General features: G+C 39.4%; 1 protein-coding gene across 2 annotated transcripts in view; it reads right to left on the bottom strand.

Moving 5' to 3' along the window:
- Positions 1-4,568: 4,568 nt before the first annotated feature.
- Positions 4,569-25,299, bottom strand: part of eif4ba (eukaryotic translation initiation factor 4Ba) — a 34,027-nt gene continuing 13,296 nt past the window's right edge. The window contains exons 4-15 of one of the 2 annotated variants that reach the window (XM_052091847.1): positions 24,614-24,730; positions 24,343-24,397; positions 24,053-24,196; positions 23,829-23,933; positions 22,143-22,295; positions 21,800-22,040; positions 17,488-17,576; positions 17,066-17,309; positions 16,863-16,900; positions 16,250-16,379; positions 8,174-8,246; positions 4,569-5,484 (exon numbers count right to left, since the gene is read on the bottom strand). In XM_052091847.1, coding sequence (XP_051947807.1) covers positions 5,407-5,484; positions 8,174-8,246; positions 16,250-16,379; positions 16,863-16,900; positions 17,066-17,309; positions 17,488-17,576; positions 21,800-22,040; positions 22,143-22,295; positions 23,829-23,933; positions 24,053-24,196; positions 24,343-24,397; positions 24,614-24,730 — 1,467 coding nt within the window. In that variant the 3' untranslated portion in view covers positions 4,569-5,406. The remainder of the gene's footprint in view (positions 5,485-8,173; positions 8,247-16,249; positions 16,380-16,862; positions 16,901-17,065; positions 17,310-17,487; positions 17,577-21,799; positions 22,041-22,142; positions 22,296-23,828; positions 23,934-24,052; positions 24,197-24,342; positions 24,398-24,613; positions 24,731-25,299) is intronic. The other variant, XM_052091848.1, reaches the window with a different exon arrangement.

The raw sequence follows: 25,299 nt of genomic DNA, 5'->3' as shown, positions 1-25,299 counted from the left end.
ACCAAGTTAACTTGATTTACCTGTTTGTTTGTCCCAAGACAAGAGCAATCAGGTGTTAAACCTGAGAAAAAAAATTCAGTACAGTATAACAAAAATAAATAAATAAATAGGATAATGCTCCCTCTAGTGCTTTCAACATATTAGTGTAAGTTAGCAGAAAAGAAATGTTTACATGTGCTGGTCTGTTAAACACTGGTGATATGGTCTTGCAGTCCGAGGGAAACTTGGCAGCTCACTACATCTGAAATGCCTGGAAACAAGACCAGAGTGCCAGGAAGGAAAGGGAAAAAATAGACATCAATACCCTGAGTCATTTTAAAGTAGAAGACAAAAGATACGTTGTGCGTTGATGGAAGTGAACAAAATAGGATGTGTGATATTTAGTTATTAATAGTGGATTTTAAACAATAAATGTCTCACAAAAACCAAAGAGTGTCAGATGACGAGATGCTACGATAAACATCCTACTGTACGCATGTTGATATCGCCATGCTGTGTCCAGAACCTAAAGGATGTTTTTATGATTAAACATATTAAAATTACATTTGCAACCACTTTTATCTTCGAAATTCCGTATTTTAAACTAAAACTTGACATTCCATTAACAACTGCAGGGCAGGCTTTGATTTTATAAATTGGGAAATGTGAAAAATGTATGTCCCTTTGCCAGAGTTTTCAATCAGTTGTAGAGGACTGTGGTGCTTTCCTCCGGAAACATCTCTGTCAACAGTTGGTTAACTTTGGAGGACCTTGGTGACACAAGCTAACTAGCGGCCAAAAAACTAAAACAATATGTAGCTGGCTAGCGGCTACATCTAGAGTGTCATTTGGGACAGATCTATAGCCCTGCTGTCATGTAAAAGAGTAATAAGGCAAAGTAGCTGAAGGCTAGCACCTAGCTTTCTGACTAATATGATATCGTTGTGTACCAGACAAGACAGCACGACAATGCAATAAAGCTATCGACTGAACACAACAGCAACTCTGACATCAGGCAATCAATCCATCTTATGGTGCATTGTCGCTAACTACTGAGCTGGAGTTTGAAGCGTCACAATAAAGTCTTTCAGTGGAGTCAAACATCTGCTGAAGACGATGACATTTCAAAACGATGAAAAGTGGTCACACACCTTATGTAGGACTAAATCCTAAACTAAGTATATATTTTTTGGCCATATCGCCCAGCCATAGTTATTACAAATCAATTACAATTGGTATTATATTTCGATTAGAATCACATGCACTAGTGAATTATGCACAGTGAGATCATGTATCAACGATATGCTTTTATGTTGACTTTAAATGTGGACCAATACACTCATCTATTGAATGCTAATTAGACTGATGTTTTTAAGCCATCTCTAGGAGAACCTTCATAGATCAGAGTAGAATGATATGAGGCAGAAATGGAGATGCTGAGCAAATGTCAGATACACAACATGTACAAATGTTCTGAGAACATTGGGTTCCTGTTTTCTCATACGCATCCCACAGCCTTGTCTGCTTCCTGTCAGGGTTGCTGTACGAAGAACAGAGATGACCCTTTGGAGCCTGGGCTCTGTTAATGAGGCCTGTATGTCTGGGGTTAAGGGCAAATTCTTTGGCCTCCATCCAGCAGAAGGTCAAGGGATGAAGGGGGTGTGAAGTGGATGCATAGCATATGTGGAATAGAATTTTCATTGACTAAGGCACAACTTCAAGAAGGTAGAAATTGATCTGAGAAGCAATCTTTGCTAGGACTTCAGTGTCTCTTGGAATAACAAACTTGTATTTTTCTTATCTTCCTTAGGACTTTTCTTTTGAACAAAGTGCTCAGTTACCCTTCAGGGTGAACTGTAGAATAAATTATTTACATCCTGTTGGATTAATTAAGCATTCCCTATTTAATATGATCGTTATAATGCTTGGGTTAACGAAACCTGATCCCTCATGAATTTCCATGGGAAATAAGAATTGTCACAACCCCTCACTCCCTAAGACTCATTTCCAGGATGTACGCACAACTACTAAGCACCAGTGAACGGTTCGTTGCCGACGTCACGCCTTGTAGCATCAAGGCTGTTATCCTTTGAACACGTGGCATGCCAAAACTAGACTGAAGATTTGGTGACATTTGACAAAGCATGACAATGGACCTGGAGACACAGTATCCATAATAAAGCTAAGGACTTTGCAACAGTTAATTCTCTTTAAAAAATGTCAGTTCAGAAAGCTACTGGCAATGAGATTCAGTTGTATTTATCAATGTGATTAACAAACTGGACCATTTAAACCACTCAGCAACAACGGACAACAAGGCTGGGTCTATATATTTATAAACACTGATAAGCCAAAACATTATGGCCACTCACAGGTGAAGTGAATAATGCTAATCATCTAAAAAGGCCACATGTCAAGGTCTGGGTAGTTTAGATGGTAAGCGAACAATCATATTACCAATTTAGCATAGTCAACGTGTTAAATGCATAAGAAATGAGTAGGAGTAAAGACCTGAGCGACTTCGACAATGGCCAAATTGTTATGGCCAGATGACTGGGTCAAAGGCTTGTGGGGTTCTTCCAGTCAGCAGTGGTGATCACCTACTGACAGTGGTCCGAGGAGGGACAAACCATGAACCAGCGACAGTGTGTTGGGCGCCCAAGGCTCATCGATGCGTGAGGGCAATGAAGGCTATCCTGTCTGGTCTAAGTCAAAGAAAATTTTAATGATGGTTATGGGAGGAATGTGTCAACACAGTGCATCACACCCTGCTGCATATGGGGCTGCGTAGCCGCAGACAGATTAGAGTGCCCATGATGACCCCTGTCCACCTTTGAAAGTGTCTACTATGGCCACAAGAGTGTCAGGATCATCTGGTCCAATGAGTCCTGTTTTCATTTACATCACGTGGACGGCCATGTACATGTGTGCAGTTTAACTGGGGAAGAGATGGCACCAGGGTGCACTATGGTAAGATGAAAAGCCGGTTGAGGGAGTGTGATGCTCTGTGCAATGTTCTCCTGGGAAACCCTTGGTCCGGCCATTCATGTGGACATCAATTTGACACATGCCACCTACCTAAACATCGTTGCAGACCAGGTACACCCCTTTATGGCAAAGGTATTCACAGATGGTAGTGGACTTTTTCAGCAGGATAATGTGCCCTGCCACATTGCACACATTGTTTGGGAATGGTTTGAGGAACATGATAAAGAGTTTATGGTGTTGCCCTGGCTTCCAAATTCCCCAGATCCCCATCTGTGGGATGTGCTTGACCAACAAGTCCGATCCATGGCGGCTCCACCTCGCAACTTACACGACTTGAAGGATCTGCTGTCTTTGTACCAGGTACCACAGGACACCTTCAGGGATCTTGTAGAGTCCATGCCTCGGCGGTTTTGCACTGTTTTTGCAGCACGAAGAGGACCAACAGCATATTAGGAAGGTGGTCATTATGTTTTGGCTAATCAGTGTATATATAGTCAGCAGCACTGCAACACTTCACCATTAGTATCTCTACACTTATCTGTGTTCACTGCTTTCCAAATAGTGGTGGGGATTCAAATTCATCTTGATTTATTTTACAGATTCGTTCAGTGAAAATTTCTGAAGGTTGCAAATTTACTCCAGTAGGTGGCGACAAATTAGAATATTTTATGTTATGGGTGTTTTAATCATTGACTGATTTGTCAGTCATGTTCATATCAATGGAAGTGAACGACAATGATTTGTTAACTTAAATTATTCCTTCAAAAACATTGATTAGGTTACGAAGACCACTAGTGCAAAACAGAGTATTTTGAGCAATGCAGAGTGTGGCGTTGTCTTTGATGCTTTGACTTCTTTAAATAAATAAAAAAATACACTAACTGGAAATGTTTTGTCTAATATGATATTTCATATCATTCACTTGTTTGTTAAACTGTTGTATATAAAGAATGTACGGAGCAACAGCACTCTTACTTGTGTGACATTATAACTATATTAATAATGCATTATAAATAAATTCACAATGAGAAAATATACTATTTCAATTTTCACGGAACACCGCAAACCATGGTGCTTTGATATTTGGATAATTTTTTTTGCACAAGATTAATTGTCTCCGCATAAGATTGCGTGCCCACTCTTCCGTATGCACATGCGTATAAATGGAGATGAATGACTCACAAAGTGTAATGTGACCATCCCTTAAGCCGATGTGTGTAATGTCTGCTCCTCTAGTGCCACCAAATGGAATTAAAAAAATGATTGTTTTCAAAATAGCTTTCTGAATATGCCCCGTGCCTGCGTTGAACAAACAGATAGTCCCCGCCTCCAACTCACACCATTAGTCGAGTCATTGTTGTGACTTATGGGACTGGTCGCTTAAAACAGAGGAATTTTCATAGCGCCACAGAGACACTGTTTACAGCTTTCAAGAAAATTAACCTATACATGGCTTACTTATAGTTGTCTCTGCATTTTAAGCTAGGATAGGTTTACACAGATAAAGTTACACACTTCAGCTCTAAATCTCTATAATTTATCAAATGACAGCCTTTTGGAATTTACTTAATTAATATCTTTATACAAAGCATAATTGTCTCAGTGTAGTCTTTTATTGTTTTTGTAGATGGTACACTTTAAATCAATAAGCAAGGCATGTCACTACCTTCAGATATATGCTCACCCCAAAGCAGCAGCAAACTCTGTTGTTGAAACATTGAAATTCAGAGAAATACTTCAATTGCTATTGCACATCAGTCCAAAGGAGTGGCTTTAAAAAAAGTCCTTCAACGAAAAGTGAGAAAATGGGACACTCTTGCCTAAAGCAGTGCAGAGAAATATCAAACTGAAACTAACAGGTTCAGATCCGTTTGTTGGCCATTATCCAGCGACAGTTCTCCCTGAATACAAATCATCAGACCTGTTGGCCATTTAAGACATAAAATCATGTTAGTGAGATTTATTACCCCCTTTTTTTTTTTTTACCAGAAATCTCAGCAAAGCAGCTGCTGTAAACGTTCTTTCAGAAAGCTTAGGAAGCCCTAAAAGTTCAAGGAAAACATGTATCTTGTGGCACTTTTCCCAGTGATACTAAAGTTTTCTGCCATTCAACGTGCACGGTTCATGAGAAATACTCTCAACTTATGATGTACGCAAGAGCAGCAGCGACAATGCAATCATGTGTGAATTTCGTTTAACCCCATATATTTATTAGTTATAATTAATTCATTCAATATTCCACACTCTCTCCTTCACTGTAAAATAAGTCTTGTATTTCCCCACTAGGTTTCAGGTTCAGTCCAGTAAAAGAGGGTGGCTCTAAAATGTGTGTTTGCTCTCAGAGGGTGGATTTAGGTCCTTTAGAGCTGCATGAAATAAAAGCAGTAGGTTTAATGTTGTAATTCGCTTGAACCATCATCAGCATAGTCCGTCCACCTTTTAGAATCCGCCATCCTCCTCGTCTCTCTGCGCACCATCCATCAGCAAGGCCGCGTATTTACTGGCTGAGCTGAATTTCTGTTAAAACAAAAAGGGATAACGAGATGTAAGCAAAGCATGTTAGGGTTTTGATGTTCGTATTAGCTCTTTGGTTTCAAGTGAACAGACTAATATTTAGATTAGTCTGTAAATTAGGTGACTATAATTAAAATTGTTCGACTGCTCTGACAAAAGCTAGCTTCAAACATTTAGGAATTAAGTTGACTGTGGTTATTGATAGCACTGATTCTTGTGTACTGGGAAACAGGCTACAGAACCCCCCCAAAAAAAGATTAGGGACCAAGGAACTATTTTGGAAAATGTTCAAAGGTAAATAACCTAGGTGTCAGTGCAACCTCCTGATTTCAATTTCTCACAAAAGGTGTTTTTCCTTGCCTAACACTTAATATGTCAACAGCTGTGAAACCTTATATAGGAGGCCTATAAAAAAAAAAGAACCTCAGGACATATTGGTAATAATTTGTATAATAGCCATATATTTCTAAATTAAAATCTTAACTTGAAAGGACATTGCTATGAGGTCCAGTTAAATCAAGGAACTTTAAACCGATGAGCTTTTATTTTGGCAGACAACTGTAGAAAGACCTTTATAGCAGAGTTCACAACAGCTGTGTAATGTGCTCCACCATTGACTATGTTTACAAGGACACCAGAAATTGGGTTATTGCGAGAAAGCAGCTTATTGCGAGAGAGCAGCGTTGCAGTTTACATGCACTGGATAAGCGGTGTACTCTTCACTCCCGTATACATTTGGCTCAGTCAGTAAGCAGCTTTCTCCACAGCAACGTAATTTGCCTCTGACACTTGTGTAAATAACAAACATGGTAACTGAGGAAGACTCACTTTTTCCCCAAGATATACAAGAGCTGTTGCCGTGTTTGTTTCCATAATTTACTATTGTGATCTGCTACAGAACTGCGCCGCAATAGTGGGATTTCCCCTTTTAAATAAATCTCAGAGTGTATCCAATATATGAGCGCATATTATGGGCCGTTGATATTTTACATTGGTGTGTACTAATGGGTATAGTGTATGTGCTTTTCCCACTGTTGTCCCAGAAAGGTTAAATTCTTTCTGTTGCTCCATCCTATGACGTTTGTTATCCGGTTTAAGCACATGCGCACTCTTCAAAAACCTGCTAGAACAACGCTTATGTGTTTACATGATCACATTAAGCTGCGTTCACTGGAAAAAAACTAGGTGTGTTAAAACGCTTTCTCTTAATTCCTTAAATGGCGTAAGAATATCGCCATTCCTGTTTACATAGGTTCAGAATGCCATTTACTGCAAAAACCCTGGAATAAAATGTTTTCTTAAGTGCACGTAAACAGGTTTTTGAAGAATGCGCATGTGCGTGGAACAGACCAAATAACAAATGCCATAGGATGGAGCCCAACAAGTCAACAAAGTGGGAAGAATTCAGCATTTCTGGGACTACAGTGAGAAAAGCACATACACTATAAACTATACCCATTTATAAACACCACTGTAAAATATCAACAGTCCCTTAGGTTTGCATATATGCTCTCATACACTGAGGGAATCCCAGAGTTTTATGTAAAGGCAAACCCCACTTTTGAAGCGCTGCAGGTCAGAATGAAAGTTAGAACGGCTCTGTAACATTAAATACTGCGAGCCTCACGCATGCTCTGAGAACATGTATACAGACAGGACAGAGCAGCGCATATAAACTTTGAAGCAGGCAGAGTATGCAAACTATTAATATATTTAATTAAATCGCACATTGCCATATCTCGATTTGGATTTTATTTAGATTAATTGTGCAGCCCTACTAATGAACAATAATGTATTAATAACACCTGGCTCATTTTAAGATGCCTGTCTGAGCTATAGTCAATCTGCTCCTTAAACTGGATAATTCTGACTGCTGCAAAACTCTCTTCCAAAAAGATAGCCAACTCTTTTTTTTTTTTTCTACGCTTACTTAAAAAGGTCAGTCATGATTAATATATAGATGGACCCTAACGTAAAGGAAGACCTATTGCCTGTACCATGAAGCTAGTTGAGCAAACTCACGGTTACAGGATCTTACTAGCGGTTTTATAGATAGCCTATAATTATGTAATGTTTATATTCTTATAGATATTTTATATTTTATGGCTAGAGTCTGTAAATGAATAACAATTATAGTGTATTTAAATGAAATAAAAGACTCCCTCTGCCGAAAATATGTATTTACTCTCAAATAAGTAATTTATCATGAAGAGTTGATTTTGTGGATTTCTATGCTTTTCATTTAAAGTGTGCTTTAAAAGACACAGGGGAGTGACTTCGTTGTGTCAGAGATGTCACTTTACTCACAGCTGATTGGTTCAGTGTCTGTAAGCAGTCTGTTACCCAGAATAAAACCTGCTACATAGCAGGTTAGCCATGATTGTGGTGTGCAAGTTAACATGGTGTCCCAATTTCATGGTACCTAAAACCCGAGGTTGACACAAACTAAAAGTCCATACCTGGCTAGCCCGGCATCATGGAAAGGCCCCTGATGAGCCAAATAGTCTGCCAAAAACATTGCAATCTCCACTTTCCACACATGGCCAATTTAAAAAAAAACACAACACAAACCCTATAAATTAAAGGATATCTGAGAAAAAAGAAGAAGAAAAAAAAAACATGAAAGAATACAGGGGACCAAGGATCATGGGATCACACCCAGAGAGAGTGTTGAGAGAGCTCTGTCACTCACAGGGCCGGAAGGCTCCTCAAATTTCTTTGGCTCTGGTGCTGGTCTGAGATCTCGCTCTCTTCTTGCATCCATTCTACAAGCAACGCACAACAGAGGGAGACAGAGTCTCACATACACACCTACACTCATTAAAAAGACTCTGGAGCAGGGATGTAGATCCCAAGCGGGGATCCCAAATTTGGGAAAAGACATTCAATATTACAATCAATAATTGAACAGATCCAGTTGAAATGAGATCTACACCCATGCTCTGGAGTCATATTGCACCCTTTCATTAGCTTCTGAGACCAAATGCATCTTTTCCAGAGATGTCCAAATATTTGCAGAAGCAAACACTGCTTATGTGGAAGAATAAGCAGCGAGACCATTTCTGTCTGTCAAGACTGTTTAAAAATTAAGTATATGATTTAGCTAGTGATGAGCTGTACAAACAAAAACTGGGATCATTATATATTTTTAGTAACCCTTTTTTAAAATATAAGTATGGTTTTCAAAATAAATTAAACTTTTGACCTGTAGAGTGTGTGTATATATATATATATATATATATATATATATATATATATATATATATATATATATATATATATATATGTTTACATACACATTAGCCAAATACATTTAAACTAAAGTTTTTTCACAATTCCTGATATTTAATCTTAAACTTAGGTCAGTAAATATCACTATTTTAAAAATGTGAAATGTCAGAATAATAGTAGAAAGAATTATTTATTTCAGCTTTTATTTAATTCCCAGTGGGTCAGAAGTTTACATAGAATCTGTAAGAAGTTGGTAGCATTCCACAAGCTTCTCAAAATAAGTTTCTGGAATTTTGTCCTCCAGACAGAACAGGTGTAACGGAGTCAGGTTTGTAGGTCTCCTTGCTCGCACAAGCTTTTTCAGTTCTGCCCGCACATTTACTATCTGACTGAGGTCAGGGCTTTGTGATGGCCACTCCAATACCTTGACTTTGTTGTCCTTTGTGGCAGGGCGGAGGGTGGGGCCGGGTTGTAATTTTACACACCCGGTCCCTTATCAGGCAAATTAAGCCTCCGAGAGGGATAAAGGCCGATGACAGACGGTGGTGCGACGAGAGATAGTTAGTTTACGGACATGTCCGTCATGTGTCTGTTTAAGTTTTATATTAAATTAATTTATATTGACAAGCCGGTTCTCAAACCCAAAAATGAAAATTTGCTGATCATTTACTCCATCCCTAACCCTAGGCCATCCAAGATGTATCTGAGTTTCTTTCTTCATCAAAACAGAATTTAAGATTTTTAGGATTTCATTTCAGGCCTCCTCCTTTAAACAATGCAAGCGAATGTACACCATTTTTGACGGTCGCCAAATAAAGTTCTTCTGAACCCGAACAATTGATTGTTTTTAGAAACAAAACAACACTTATATACTTTTTAACTACAAATGTTTGCTTTTGTTCATCTCGTACACGTGACACATGCTCATAAGAGGGATGACGTAAGCTCATTGGTAAGTTCACGCGTCACGTGGAGGAGGAGTCAGGAAGCACGTCATTGTTTACAAGCGAAGGAGAGCTGTACAAAAGTTTAATTGTCTTTGCTGTAGATTTGTATTGTTCAAATTTTGGTCATTTGGCGTGTGTGTATCCTGTATGCTTCAACCTTCAGAAACCCCAATGAAAATGCACGGTGAGAAAAATATGAACTTTTCATCGATTGCCTATACATGATCATGAGCGATTGAAGCTCTGGCTTATCGTGTTGAACCTGAATATCAGTACATCCCTACATTCTCTCAAATATTGGAGGGTGTGCAGTGAACATTTTACTCCTGAGGATTTCAAACTATTGAAAGAAACAAAGAGTTGATATCTGAATTCATCTGCTGTGCTCGTGCTGTTATTCCAGCGAACTCAGGTATGTGTGAAAACTTTGCCATTGTCACGCCTCCCTTGGGCTCTGCACCTCCCTCAGCTCATCACCCGATTTCTAATTCACCGCACATGCACTCAATTCACTCGCTCATCACTGCCTGCATAAATAACTCGCCACTTCACTTCACTGTCTAGTCTAACACAAAGGACTTGCAGTGTCTATTTACCTGTCTGTATTTGCTCTTGATCTTCGTTGATATCTGTTTAGTGCGTACCCTGTTGTTATGCCTGTTATCTCTTCTTTAGTTTGTGAAGCTTCTCTTCTGTGATATCAACTGTACCACTGATCTCACTGTGTAAACCCGTAAATCCTGTGAATCTCAGTAAACGCTCTCGCACTTGGTTTCACTAACTACAACTTTTGTGGCTTGAATTCCTGACAGTAACATAACCAATATATTTCAGCTAAAGAAAAAGCTCAAGTAGACTTGTGCCACATTGCTCCGAAATAAAGGATGGTTATTTACTGCAGTAAAGTTTTTTTTTTAATTATTATTTGGAAATTATTTCCAAATTATATCTCCATGTGACACGTGACCATACCAACAAGCTTGCATCATACCTCTCATGAGCGCACGTCACAGAGATGTTCGGAATCAAACATTTGTAGTTAAAAATATATAAGTATTTGTAAAGTGATCAATGGAAAGGAGGAGGCGAGAACCGGCTTGACGATATAAATAATGGTTTAATGATAAACTTAAAAGACAACATAAACAAACACACATGACGGACATGTTCGTAAACTATCTCTCTCTCCCGCACGATCCTCTGCAGTCGACCTTTATCCCTCTCAAAGGCTTGATTAGCCTAATACTGGACCGGGTGTGTAGGATCACGACCCGGCCCGCCCTCCACCCTGCTACAGTATTGTTTTGTTTCTAAAAATAATCAATCGTTTGGGTTCAGAAGAACTTTATTTGTCGACTGGAGTCATGTGGATTATTTCGTAGTCGTATGTATTATATACAAACTTGCACAGATTATTCTTCAACAAACACTTGAAAGAATGGCTCTCTCCCATTTTCACACTTATTTGCAAAAAATTACTTGCAAATTTTTTTGTGGATAAATGGAAGTGAGTTGCAATTTTTGGTTATTTGCAACCACATCACACGTTATTGACTAAGGCACGGTATCTCGTGAAATTCACTTTCAAAATAAATAACAGCTCTTACTCACAGGCAGCAGGGTTGCAGTTGGGTTGAAAAGAGTTTACAAAGACTACATTACATTGTCATACAAATAGGACGGTTGATATGGCAAAAAATATCAACATATTGTTTTTAGTTTTCTTCAAATAGCTTGACATTGATATTTATCACGATATATTTCATACCATTTATGGGGAGAAAAGGCCATAGACCTCAAGAATGAATGTAATCCTAACTTGTTGGTTTACAAGTATACTCCAGTGGGTAAGGTACCTTTAAAATATGCTCTGTTTAGTATTTAATCCTACATAAGGTGTGTGACCTCTTTTTGATTACATTTCTCAAATTTCATTGTCTTCAGCAGACATTGGGCTCCACTGAAAGCATTTCTTGTGACCCTCCACACTCCAGCTCAGTAACTGGCGTTAATACACCATAAGTTGGATTGCCATTTGCTAATAAACATCACTGTGGAGGTGGGGGCGCGGTTGAGCGATCGTCTGAGGGAAAGAGGAAGCGGTAAGGCTTTCCATCTGGGGTGAATTGTGGCTAATTAGTTGTTCTGTGTTTGCAGTGAGAAATAGGGGAAATAAAAGCAGCCCAGTCCACAGAGAGAGGTGAGGCACACACCAGAAACTGTGTCTTCATTTACAGAGAGTGTGTTGTTTAAGATGAAAAGCAGGATTTTGTTTAGTTTATGCTGAAAATAAATTTCCATTTTGTTTCTAATAAAAGTGACTCTCGTGGACTGATTCAACAGGATCCCGCTTCCTCCTTTATCGGTACAACAATGAACCCTGTAACACTGGTGCCAAAACCAGGGAAAGGAGGAGGGATGGAGCTATGGAGTCGTCCACACCTCTGGAAGAGGTCTTCCGATCCCTCGCTGGCATCCACCAGGCCCAACACCAGGCCCTCATGGAGACGCAGAAGGAGAAGCAACAATGCTTCAAGATGATCCTTCAGGCCCAACCAGCGGATCTTGCAGAGCCTGTTACTCCAGGAGGGGGCCTCCGCCGCAGTAAATGGCAGTGAACCTCCACGTGATGCTCGACAAAATGGGGGCTCTGGACGACCCGGAGGCCTAGCTGGAGCTGTTCGAACACAAGGCCAAAGCCCTAAAATTGCCCTGGTGCAACGGACGGTTCATCTCCTGCCGTTGCTGCCCGGGGAAGCCCAGCACACAGCATAACAACTGCCGGTACCCCGGCAGCAGCAAACCCTCACGTGATACTCGACAAAATGGGGGCTCAGGACGACACAGAGGCCTACCTGGAGCTGTTTGAACACAAGGCCAAAGCCCATAAATTGCCCCAGTGCAACGGACGGTTCATCTCCTGCCGTTGCTGACCGTGGAAGCCCAGCAAGTGGCACAACAAGAGCCGTTTGCCGCCATCCTGCAACTGCTTGGCCAGAGTACAGAAGAGCACCGAAAGCGGTTCCGTTCCCTAACACTGAGCGATGTCGGCCACCCTTTGCACAACAGCTCAGAGATGCCTGCCAGCGGTGGGTACTGGCTGAGGAGTAGAGCACCGTCGAAGATGTCATCAACCTTGTGGTACTTGAACAATTCATCTCCTGGCTACCGAGGGGGACGGTGGAGTGGGTCCATACCAAGACTTGGTGGATTCAGATTGTAACCAAACCTCCATTCATCAATGCTTGGTTCAAAAGGGGCCAATGGATATAAAAAAATCAGGTGAGGATGAGGTGTGTGCACAGGGATATTCAAGATTAACCTGAAGTGAATGTCACCATTCTATTCCAGGGTCAAAGAAATTATATTGTGGCTGTAGTTAGTCCCTGCCTAACCCATCTTACCCATTGGGAACCAATTTGCCGGCTGTGACAGGGCGGAGGGCGCGCCGGGTCGTGATTCTACACACCCGGCCCCTAATCAGGCTAATCAAGCCTAATAGAGGGATAAAAGCCGACTGGAGACCGCAGTGGGACAGTGTTTGTCTTTTTATTTAATTAAATATTATTTATATTGTTAAGCCAGTTGTCGCCTCCTCCTTTCCATTAATCCCTTTACACTGGTGCCGAATCCGGGAAGGAGGAGGGATGCGCCGTAGTAGAGTCCTCGCAACTACCATCCACCCCAATGGAGCAGCCGCGCCCTCCTTGGACTGCCTGGAAGCGGAGGAACGTCCGCCGACTGCGAGTGAAGGAGGGGCTCCCAATGAACCGCCTGGAGCAGTTACCGCTGGCCAGGGGTGGGGGAGACCCCTACCGTCCACCAAAAACCACCAGGGGCTGGAGGTCTGCCTCCGATCCGTCCGGAGAGGCACATCTGTTGTCCATTAGAGGGTGGAGGAGTGGCCGAGGACCAAGCTACGGCGTAATGGAGAACTGGCGAGTAAGTGTTTTTTGTTCTATCTCTCTCTCTCTCTCCACTGCCGCTCCGTGTTGGCCTTTCCCTCTCTTTTTTTAAATGTTTTTGTTAATTTAGCACGACTGCCGTAATGGCGTGTAGGTGCCAAATTTTTTTGTTTCCCTCTCTCTCTTCCAGGTATACGGGGATGACCTACCGGCAGATGGGGCATACATCATGCCGGGGGCCTGAGAGAACGAAGGTGGAATGTGACAGTGTGGGGCCGGGTCGTGATGCTACACACCTTGCCCCTTATCAGGCTAATCAAGACTTTTCTGTCACCTGTTCTTAATAATATAATAAAGTGTTTCTTCAAGCGTGTGTCTGTATGCCGCAAGGCAACTTATTTGTAATATTAATTTGATGATAATAATAGCCTAATAATAATTTAATATATTCATGGGAAAAGAAGCCAAATAACGTCTTGACATCATCAAAGGTATCAGCTATTGGCGACCATCGTCTATCCCCGAGAACATCATCAGTCGGCACAACCTTAATGTGCATTTCTCTCTATAAATTAACAAAATGTTCCGACAGTCTCCTTGCTGGTTTTTCCAACACATTCAGAATTATTACTGCTTTTGCAAGTGTTGCAGCGACTTGATACGTACATGCACTTGTAAAATTTATATTTTAAAGGCTAATTGTTACAGTTTAGTATTTCTCTGTAATATAGAACAATTTTTGCAATGTTACTTATAACATTCTTTCTCAGCCCTGGAACTCTCCATTTTCTGATGCCCCCCAAAAATATATATTTAAGTAATTATGCGACAACTAGTCGACTAATGGCTTAAACTAATGCCTACTAGTCGACTAAGAAAATATTTGGTCGGGGGCAGCCCTACCTTGCTTGCACACGATTTTTCAGTTCTGACCACACATTTTTTATCGGATCGAGGTCAGGGCTTTGTCATGGCCACACCAATACCTTGACTTTGTTGTCCTTAGTTTACTACCAAGTTTGGTGGTATTCTTGAGGTCATTGTCCATTTCGAAGACCCATTTGTGACTGAGCTTTAACTTCCTGGCTGATGTCTTGAGATGTTGCTTCAATATATCCAGATAATTTTCCTTCATGATGCCATCTATTTTGTGAAGTGCACCAGTCCCTCCTGGAGCAACACACCCCCACAGCATGATGCTGCCACCCCCATGCTTCACGGTTGTGAAGGTATTCTTCGGCTTGCAAGCCTCACCCTTCCTCCAAACATAAAGATGGTCATTATGGCCAAACAGTTACATTTTTGTTTTATTAGACCAGAGGACATTTCTCCAAAAAGTAAGATCTTTGTCCCCATGTGCACTTGCAAACTGTAGTCTGGATTTTTTATGGCAGATTTGGAGCAGTGTCTTCTTCCTTGCTGAGCAGCCTTTCAGGTTATGTCAATATAGGACTCAAATTACTATAGATATAGATAATTGTCTTCCTGTTTCCTCCAGCATCTTCACAAGGTCCTTTGCTGTTGTTCTGATATTGATTTGCACTTCTTGTACCAAACTATGTTAATCTCTAGGAGACAGAATGTGTCTCCTTCCTGGATGGCTGCGTGGTGTTTATACTTGTGTACTATTGTTTGTACAGATGAACATGGTACCTTCAGGTGTTTGAAAATTGCTCACAAGGATGAACCAGACTTGTGGAAGTCAACAATTTTTTTTCTGAGGTCTTCGCTGATTTCTTTTGATTATCCCATGATGTCTTAATTTTCTGGAATTTGATGAAGCTGCTTAAAGGCACAGTTAACTTAACTTAGTGTATGTAAACTTCTGACCCACTGGAATTGTGATATAGTCAATGAAAAGTGAAACAATCTGTCTGTAAATAATTGTTGGAAAAACAAATCATGTAATGCACAAAGCAGATGTCCTAAATGACTTGCCAAAACCATAGTTTGCTAATATCAAATCTGTGGAGTGTTTAAAAAAAAAAAAAAAAGAAGAGTTTTTTTAGTAACAACTTCAACCTAATTGTATGTTCAACTCTATAACTTTGCCGATCTTCTTGCATTTTTAGTTAGACATACCTGATCCAATCATCTGGATCATGGGTCCCAACCCTGTTCCTGGAGGCCCCCCCAACATAGCAAATTTTTTATATCTCCCTTTTCTGACACACCCAATTCAGGTCTTGGATTCTCCACTATTGAGTGGATGAGTTGAATCAGGTGTGTTTGATTAGATCCAAAATGTGTAGTGTTGGGGGGGCATCCGGGAACAAGGTTGGGAACCACTGGTCTAGATGTAGAACATCGATTAAATATAGAAATGTACTCAAAAGTTTATCATCGATATTGGAAATGCACTTTCTTTGATAAATATCAATAGCATTTTATCGCCCAGCCCTACTGTACATCAAACTATTTCAAAAGATCAAGGAAAAGGATATTAATTTTGTTTTTGAGATTGGAAAGATGCAATTGGACACAGTATTCTAGAGGCCATTTCAGACAAATTTCCATCTGTCCCATCACCCATTAAGAAACTAAAATACTCTGAATAAGTCTCAAAAAAGTTAGAAAGTTAAATTCTCAAGATGGCAAAGCACTGAATAAATCCTTACTGAGATACACTACTACACTCCTCTACACTCCTCTTTTGAGCAGTAGGGTTGCAAAAGAGTGGTTAACCTGTCTGTCTCCTTCCTTCGGTCTCGGCTGGCTGCGTCTCCACGCCCCTTGCCTGCTCCAGAGCCTGAGGCCCCGCCTCGACCCCGTGAGGAACCCCGATCCTGGCGCACCCCATCTGCTTTGTTTTCATCTGCAAGGAGAGCCCAGTGTTCAGCAGTGGAGACTATGGACTGCTCTCTAAAGGAAGGAACTCCATTCAGCTGTATTCTATAAAATTCTTATTTTGGAATGGTTTTTATATAAGCTTTGTTTTCAGATGTTTTCAGGACATTTTTCTAGCCCTGTTCAAGCTTTCAGGATAAACACAAATCACCAATTTGTCCTGACATCAATCCGTTGTGATGTTATGAGGGGTTTTCAGTTTTTTGTGAAAATGGGATGTATGGACTGAATTGATCCAGTGTTGTTGTTTGTGGGACTAACTGCACAGGAACACTGTCATCATTAAGGTTCTCTATGGTTTAGCATACTCATTGGGCAAATGAAAGGGGCCCACCCATAAAGATTTTAGTCCCAGGTCCCGTGAAGTTAAATGACGACCTGACTTTGTCATCAACACCTTAACCAGTATCACTTTCATACCTCGGTGGATTTGTACATCTGTAAGTCTTACCTTTACTTCTCTGAGGAACTTCAGCTGAGCTTGATGAACTGAAAAATAAAGCATATATAAAAGACTTAAGTCAGAAAAACTCTCAGAATTCTATAATTCTGTTTGTCTTATACTAATATAATACTGAAACAATCATTGAATAATACAAAAATAAATAAGAATGATACCATATGTGTCTAATATTATTTAAATGAGACAGAAACCTTTTTGGAGGAGCACTGCTGCTGGGAGAGACAGCAGGTTTAGTGTCACTTTCACTGGATCCTACACTCATGGTGCTTCTCTTTGCCCAAACGTTCTCCTTAGGTGGTGGAGCTGGAACAACCTTTAGTGGCAGAACCTCCTGTTTGGAGGAGGAAATCTGGCTTCCATGGCAGGGTGGCTCCTCATCACGGCTGAAAACCTCATTTTCCACAGAACGTTCACTTTCCCTACGCTTTCCCGGCCCTGACAAAGATGAAAGAATTATTTAAATCTGGTGAGGTGTTTTTGTAGAAACTGATAATCACAGAATAATGAAAGATATATGCATTGTTTTTTAATTAAACTTCAGTACCCAAAAGACAAAGTCAGGTAAAGTTTGGTTGCCTTCTCATGTGCAAAAGACAGGTCAGTGATCACTTACCCCTGCTTGATGTGTTTCCGGTTTGTGAAGACTCACTTCCTGTTCGTGAGCGCTCGGTTGCTTGGTCCTCACTACGCCAGCTGGGATGCCTGAGTGAGCATGAGTGTTCATAAAAAAAATAAAAATACAGAAAAGTCTCCATCTTTCATTTATCATGTCAGAACTGCTTTGACATGTAGCATAACTTTATATTGGAGTTAAAGGCAACATCCATGATGACAGAGTCAAGAGATCAATTCGAAAACTCTCTTTTATATATATATATATATATATATATATATATATATATATATCATATACAATTTACATCTTTTTTTACATGAAAAACTGCCTTTATATTTTTGGACAGTGGTCCCTCGAAAGTGGGTCATAATTTTTGGGAGTTCTTGGCATGCAAGAGTTTACAACCCCCTTTTTAGTTGACTGTCATAAGTAGCACCCACTTACCAGAGTCAACATCACATTACTCAATTAATATTAATGAGCCAATCCTTCACCATAGTAGGATTGGTTTAATTAAACCCAGGTACTGAATGACTGACCTTGAAATTTAACTGAAATTTAATGTGTTGATTTATAGGGCTGGGTTTTGATTCAGATTTACTGGTTCGATTCTGATTCAAGCTCTCGATTCGAATTTGATTCATATGGGTATTTTTCAGTTATAATGTCTCTTTTGCTTATATATGATAGAAATTCTCTCCCAGCTAATGCTGTTAACTATACAGGGGACCTTCTAACTAGGTACCTTATGAAAACATACATTTCACAAATTATATTTTATTAGTTTTCCATAATTTTGGTTATATTTTAGCTTTTGTAAAAATAACAAATCCTTGTATTCAATCAATAAATATGATATTATATTGCATATATTATATTTTGTTGCATGTTTATTGTTTAATTGCATAATTTGTCATATTTACAAGTATTTTGATTGATTTGTTGAGCACGTGCGAAAACACGGCACTGTCTCTTTAAGAAAACTGTGAGCACATGTTAACAACAGACTCAAATGGCTTATTTCATCTGTGCTTGACTTTATTTTTTGTTGTTTTTGATAAACAATTGACAGTAAATAACAGAAATGGTATTAAAGGGTTCATGAAGTGCTATTTTTATTTTATTATCTTTCCATAATCCAGTTTTAAGTTTTTTGCACCAAAACAGTCACAATTTAGTAATATATGATCATTTTCCACCCTGTTTCTGTCCTCTGTCTGAAACGCTCTGTTTTGGCCTTAGCATCTCCTTAAAACTTTTGCGTAAACGGACACTGGTATGATTGGCTTACATCATGCGGCCCCTCAAATTCAGCAAAGTCAATCGGAAGAACATTATAAAACAAAATTGCAAGGTTTACACATAACACACATCCAACACATTGCATCTGAATATATTAAACTGTTCATCTCAAGCTCAACTGTAAACACTCAGCACCATAAACTATCAAACAGTCATGACATTTGAAATATTCAACTGAACTCAACTGAAAACGTATTCCTGTGGACTTTAGGCCAGTGTTAGCTAAGTTCCAGACTGCAACTAAATGGTCACAACCATTTTTCTCGTAGGTACGTCTACATTTTTTTTATAGGCTGCACAGGTGTGACTACAGTTTTGGCTCCCTCTCTCTCGCTCCCAGTTTATGCGCTGCTGTTTTCTGCAACCCAACATTAAACTGCACACACATCAAAAGCTGAACAAAACAGCACTATCGGCTACCAAACCCATTAATATCAGCAGGGCTTAATGGACAGAGCAGCACAAGCAAAGAGCAGGTGCGTTTAGTCACGGAGCGCAGATCAGATTTAAAATTATTGTCACAATAAATCATTTTTGGAAAGAATTCTCTAGTGTAAACCTCTATGAAAACCTTCAGTGAGTAAACTAGTTAAAAACCATATTAAACGGCCGACATTCTAAACAGCTTTAACAAGATAAACAGGAGAAATCCCTGTGACATGCACAGACATAAAGACTTTTCACACATCACCACCCTTAAAAACAAATGACCTTGAATTTACTAGAGTAACCCTAACTGTATTAACTATCATACATTAGGAAGAAATATATTCATCATAAATATTATCATATCACAACTACAGCTAAATTACATTTATAACAGGCTACATAATGGGAGTGAAGGAATATGTTTTTATAACAAATATGCCATAGTTGGTTTTTTGGAAATCATGTTACATCTGACCATGGTAGTGAAGATCCATGCTTGGTTTTGTCTGTGGTTACCATGGTCTTGCTACAAATATCACAGTTACAATTATAAAAACTTATGGTAAAATTTTCATAAGGGCAAATGCAAAATGGAATCAATCACTTTTTGTATATTCTAATCAGTGCTATACTTGTCTGCATTAATAAGGAAATATTTTTCATTATGATATAAATTATTAATTATATTTATAATTATTAAAATTATTTCTTATATTAAATTATCTTTTTTTGGGGGCCTTTTATAAGAAAATACTAATATATGCAAGTCATTTAATTAATTAAATCAGAATGTAATTTAATAATTCGATTAAAATTTGTATTGGATTGACAGCCCTAATAACATATATATATTTTTAAAAAAACATTAAAAAAAGGCTAGTCAAAATGGAGAAGTGTCAAGAGCCACAAATTAAAATACTGTTGGAGTCTATATGCCATTGTTTTCGTTTAATTCTTAATGAAAATGTTTTAAATAAGGGAGAGGAAAAATGAAACTGCTATCAAGAATAGTCAAGTTCCGATGGCACTGGCATCGACCTCTGAATAGCTGGCATCATGACAACTTAGGTCTATGGATAGTTCATTTTTAGGAAAAAGCAAACCTGTGATGCACCATTGGCTCCTAAACTGAAACATTAAAGAGCCAAATGGATGTTATCAGTCACCAAATCACAGAACTGCTTGATTTAGATTGCTGTTCAGAAACAAGATAGAAAGCCAAAGACAACTGATAGCTCATTAATCGGAGGTTTAATAAACAGTATATAGTTGAGAAGATAAGTTTGTATTCCCTTTATATAAGATCAAATATTTTTGTATTTAGTACTGCTCTTCACAATCTACACTACCGTTCTAAAGTTTAGGGTCACTTACTCATTATTTATTTTATTCTCCACATTTTGGAATAATAGTAAAGTCATCAAAACTATGGAATATCACAAAATGGAACTTTGGGAATTATGTAAAAATCCAGAATAAATAAAAACAGTGTTATATTTTAGCATCTTCAAAGTAGTCACCCTTTGCAGAAATGTACTCTTGACATTTTCTCAACCAATTTGTTGAGGTTTCACCCTGGGATGCTTTTTAACATCTATGTTGGGCACTTATTGGCTGCTTTTCTTTAGTATTCGGTCCAAGTCATCAATTTCAAACCTAAATTTTTTTTATTTTGTAATTAAATAAATTAATATGTTGGCACAATAACATTTTTGTCTACAAAACTAATTTCAAACATTTAAGCGTACGACTTCAGATCAAAAGATTTTTAAGATCATGAGAAACATTTCAGGCAAGTGACCCCAAACTTTTTAACGGTTGTGTACATTACAGATAATTACATAAAGTATAGTATGCATATAGTAGTTTGTTGTCTTCTTGAGCATCAATGAATGTTTGCACCTTGTGTAATAATTATGAACAAGTCCCTCAATTGTCCTCAGTGTCAAAAGCTTGAGCTCATATGTGTGTATATATATATATATATATATATATATATATATATATATATATATATATATATATATGATACGGGACTTTTAATTATAAAGAGGCCCAACATACACATGGTACTCTTATTTTGAAATATCTGCACTACCAGTTGTGAGCTCATTGATGGATGATTCGCTGGCAAACCACCATGAGCTAACCTGAGCTCCTGAGTTCAAACCCTCAATTCTTTTCTGGTGATCATGAAAAAGTTCCGGTTCAAAAGAGTCATTTGGACACGATTCTCTAGCGATGGGTGCAGCGAGCTCGTCTGAAACAGAATGGGTGAAAAGAGGCAAGAGATACACTGGTGCGCGCTCTAAAGATGTATTCAATAAATCACAAGATGATATCTGATGAAACCGCATATGCGTGCACACAACCCGACTGTCACCAATGGCAACTAGATTTTAAATTATAGTCACAATAAATAATTTTTGGTCGCATTTGCGACCATTTAAGTCACAGTCTGGAGCCCTGCTTTGATATACCTTTTTTAAGAGATTAAATAAAAAGTATTGATTGAGATATAAAGTTTGTTGCTTTTTTTTGATAATGCTCTGTGGAGTGTAATCTGTGTATGGTGTACCTTTCTCTGGGCTTGCGATCAGGTCCTCTGTTCTTGTCCTCTTCCAGTTGCCTCTGCAGTCTCTCCTGCTCTTTCTTCAGTCTCTCCTCCACCTCTCTCTCTTTAGCGGCCGTGTCCACTGGTTTGGCACCTCCAAAGATGGATGCGGCTCGTCCTGACGGGGCTGATGGAGCGCTGCTCTGCTCTTCTTCTTTAGGAACACTGCGGGGCTTCAGATTCAGCTTGGGCCTCTGAAGGGGACCTGAACATGGATGCAGTACAGTCCGTTTAAACCACCTGATAAGAGACTTCCGCAGCATCTGTTACTGAAGTGACCCAGTCAATGGTCGAAACGTCAGCCCACCTCTGTCCTCACGCTTCTCTTCCCGTCTCTCAAATCTATCTTCACGGTCACCATAGCGATCTCCGCTGCCACGAAAGTCTTCTCGTCGGTCATCGTAGTCGCGGCGAAAACCACTTCCAAAAGGCTTACGCCCCCCACTGCGAGAATCGTAGCCTGAAATAAGGACAAATTATAAACAAACAAGTGGTCAAACCAATGTGAAGGGTTGGGAACCAAGAACCGGTTCTATTTATTTTTTTTAAATACCAGGACCGTTGAGTTTCATGACTTTCGGTTCCATTAACAGTTCTCACACGTTTAATTTTCAACTAATACGTGCCGAGCACTGTAATAAAATACTGTGACACTAGCTGCGTTTCCACTACTGGGCCAAATGAGGGTGTGCTAGTGTGTGCCAGGGCAAGCTGCGTTCCCACTGTCACTTCCCGGGGCTTTATCGTGACTCCTTGTGGCACCAATTACCCTTGAGCCAAAAAAGGCCAAGTGGCGAATGAGGTGGGGTCAATGTGAAAGGTGGAGTTTCGCTAAGTAAGGTCAGAGGTTACAGCAATAAGACACTCTTTCCCAATTTTTTTGGCTACCAGCTTCCCTTAACAGATGGAGAATCGTCAGTACAGGTCAGTAGATGAAATCAGGGCTCTTCATAATATTTGGGCTGATGAAAATGTGCTATATCAGATGGACAGCGTCTGATGAATGAAGACATGATTAAGTATATTGTTGCCGAACTTTCCAAATAGTGTATCCAGTGCAAATGGTATAGGTTTTGGAAAAACAAAAAAGAAATTGCAGACACAGTACAAATCTGTGTTGATTTCAAGGGCTAGCTAGTCTCCAGTGTCTGACAGCTCAGCTTGAGTTTCCCTCTTGCTTGTGAAATGGGCTGGGTGTGTGACATTGGCACCACGGCAGCTTGTGAAGGGCAGGTTTAATGCAACTCTGCGGGGCTATTGGCCCGATGTTAGAAATGCAGTTTGATTTAGGTCTCACTGCTCGAGGTCCGAGGCTATTATCCCCGGCTGGCCAGTTGACTGCCCTGGCTCACACTGGCCAGATGGTGGAAAAGTGGCTAGTGTTTCCTGCAATGTATTTCAGCGGCTGCACTGCCCCTTACTGAATCTACAGCATAAAACATGCAGCACACCCAGAGCATTATAATTCCTGAACAAATGATTCAAAAGATTTCTTATATCTGCTCTGTAGAAATCAGAATCTCATGATCTCATCATTTGGCAACAGGCTGCTAAGGGCAGTAAATGCAATACGAAACACATTTCTTATTTCAAAATAGTCATTTCTGAAAAGTACCAAAAGAATCTATAAGAGGAATTGGAATTCTCATCCCTACCGATGCAGGGTTTTGACTGATGCTGATATCTAGACATTAAACTAAATTAATGAATAAATACAATTTTGTATAGAAAATTGCTTACAAATGAAATTACCCTTATTTTATACAATATTTAGGTCTACTCAGAATTCAATCAAATACATATGAAGACGATGTTTACTTTCCATTCACAAGGCTGTTAGTAAAATTTGAAATTGACACAAGAACAAATGCTTCTGTTAATTGGTCAAGCAGATGCATATATGCAAATTTCAGACAATATAGAAGCCGATCACTAAATCAAACATATTTCTGCAAGTTTATCAGCACAAAATGATGAAAAGGGTCTTGTATACCTCTGTCGTAGTCTCTGCGGTCTCTATCGTCATAACGCTCCCGGTATCGCTCTCTTCCTCCGTCATAACGATCGGTTTCCCACCGCTGGCCGTCACGGTAACGGTCTGAATCATAACGATATAAATAGAATTAAATTACAAAATTAAATACTTTTTTTAAATTGTACAGATGTAACATACAGATAACAAAACTGAGATGAGTTGTGGCTTAAATAATTACTTACGCTCTCCAAAGGCCTCGTCTCTTTTTGGTCCATCATCTGAGTCACCTTTAGGCCTTGCCCGCCAGTCAGAATCAGTCTTGTCTGGGCCCATGTCTCGTTCACTACGATTACGGTCCCTCCCTGACATGGACCGCTCATCTCTCTCTGTTTATGAGGAAACAAAAATAGCTAAATTAGCATTGTGAATGTAAAAATTTTAACAAAATTTCTTCTCTCTGCCTTTTAAATAATACAGGTTCACAATTGCATAATACAGCATAGCAATAGATCTGTACACTGTCCACGCAAACCTTTTTCATTGGACTGGTCTGCAATATCTACACGGATCCTACGATTTCCAAGGTTCTAAAAAGAGAGTAAAAGGAAGGGTTAATATCAAAACATTGCTGTGCATTACACAAACGTGAGCTTGCGTCTTGTAACAGATAACATGCACCACCATATGGCTAAAAATGAATATACCCAAACATTAACTCAGAGTGATCTGATTCAGAACCAAAAGTAACCATTCAAAAGTCTGGACATGCTTGAATTTACAAGATGACTGATCGCTGTTCTCACCTCTTCATTGAGACTGAGTGCGCGCAACAGAGAATCTACATCATCAAATTCAGCGTAGCCAAAGCCTTTCAGTCGCTCAGGGTTACTGGGCTCCCTTGGTAGGCGAACTGCACTGATCTGTATGGACAGAAGAGATATAATCACAGACAGCTCAATTCTTACTAGTCTTTCTGCTAAACATTCCTGCCTTATATCATCTTAATTGCAGATCTCAGATCCGTGTTCAATATCCTGGAACATGCAGGTCTCTTCACTGGTGTCCCAGTGCTGCCAGAATGAGATTAAATCAAAGCACCTATAAACTACAGGTGCATCTTCCAAATATATTGTATGGTTGCTTTGAACATCCAATCAACTAGTGCCCAATCTCTCTATATTGAAGGTTTCACATCCAAAACCTTTAATCAACCATATTATCTGAAACTATTTCTTTTTTTTGCCAATTCAACTTAGTATTTGATTTGTAGCTTTTGCTTCCTGCTGTGGTAATGAAAACTATACTCCTACACTAGTACAATTCTGTACTGCTAACTACACAAATGTACTACATGTGGGTAGTTGACATGAAATACATTTGGGAAGTTGACATGCCATATGATGTGACATGCTATACTCCATCTAAAACCATTTAAAACAGCATTTTGTATATTCTTGTATAATTATTATGCATGCCGTTTTTATGACCT

The sequence above is a fragment of the Xyrauchen texanus genome, chromosome 25 (genome assembly GCF_025860055.1).
Source record: "Xyrauchen texanus isolate HMW12.3.18 chromosome 25, RBS_HiC_50CHRs, whole genome shotgun sequence".
Taxonomy (NCBI): Eukaryota; Metazoa; Chordata; class Actinopteri; order Cypriniformes; family Catostomidae; genus Xyrauchen; species Xyrauchen texanus.
Note: the sequence above shows the minus strand (reverse complement) of the source record. Positions and strands in the feature narration are given on the sequence as shown.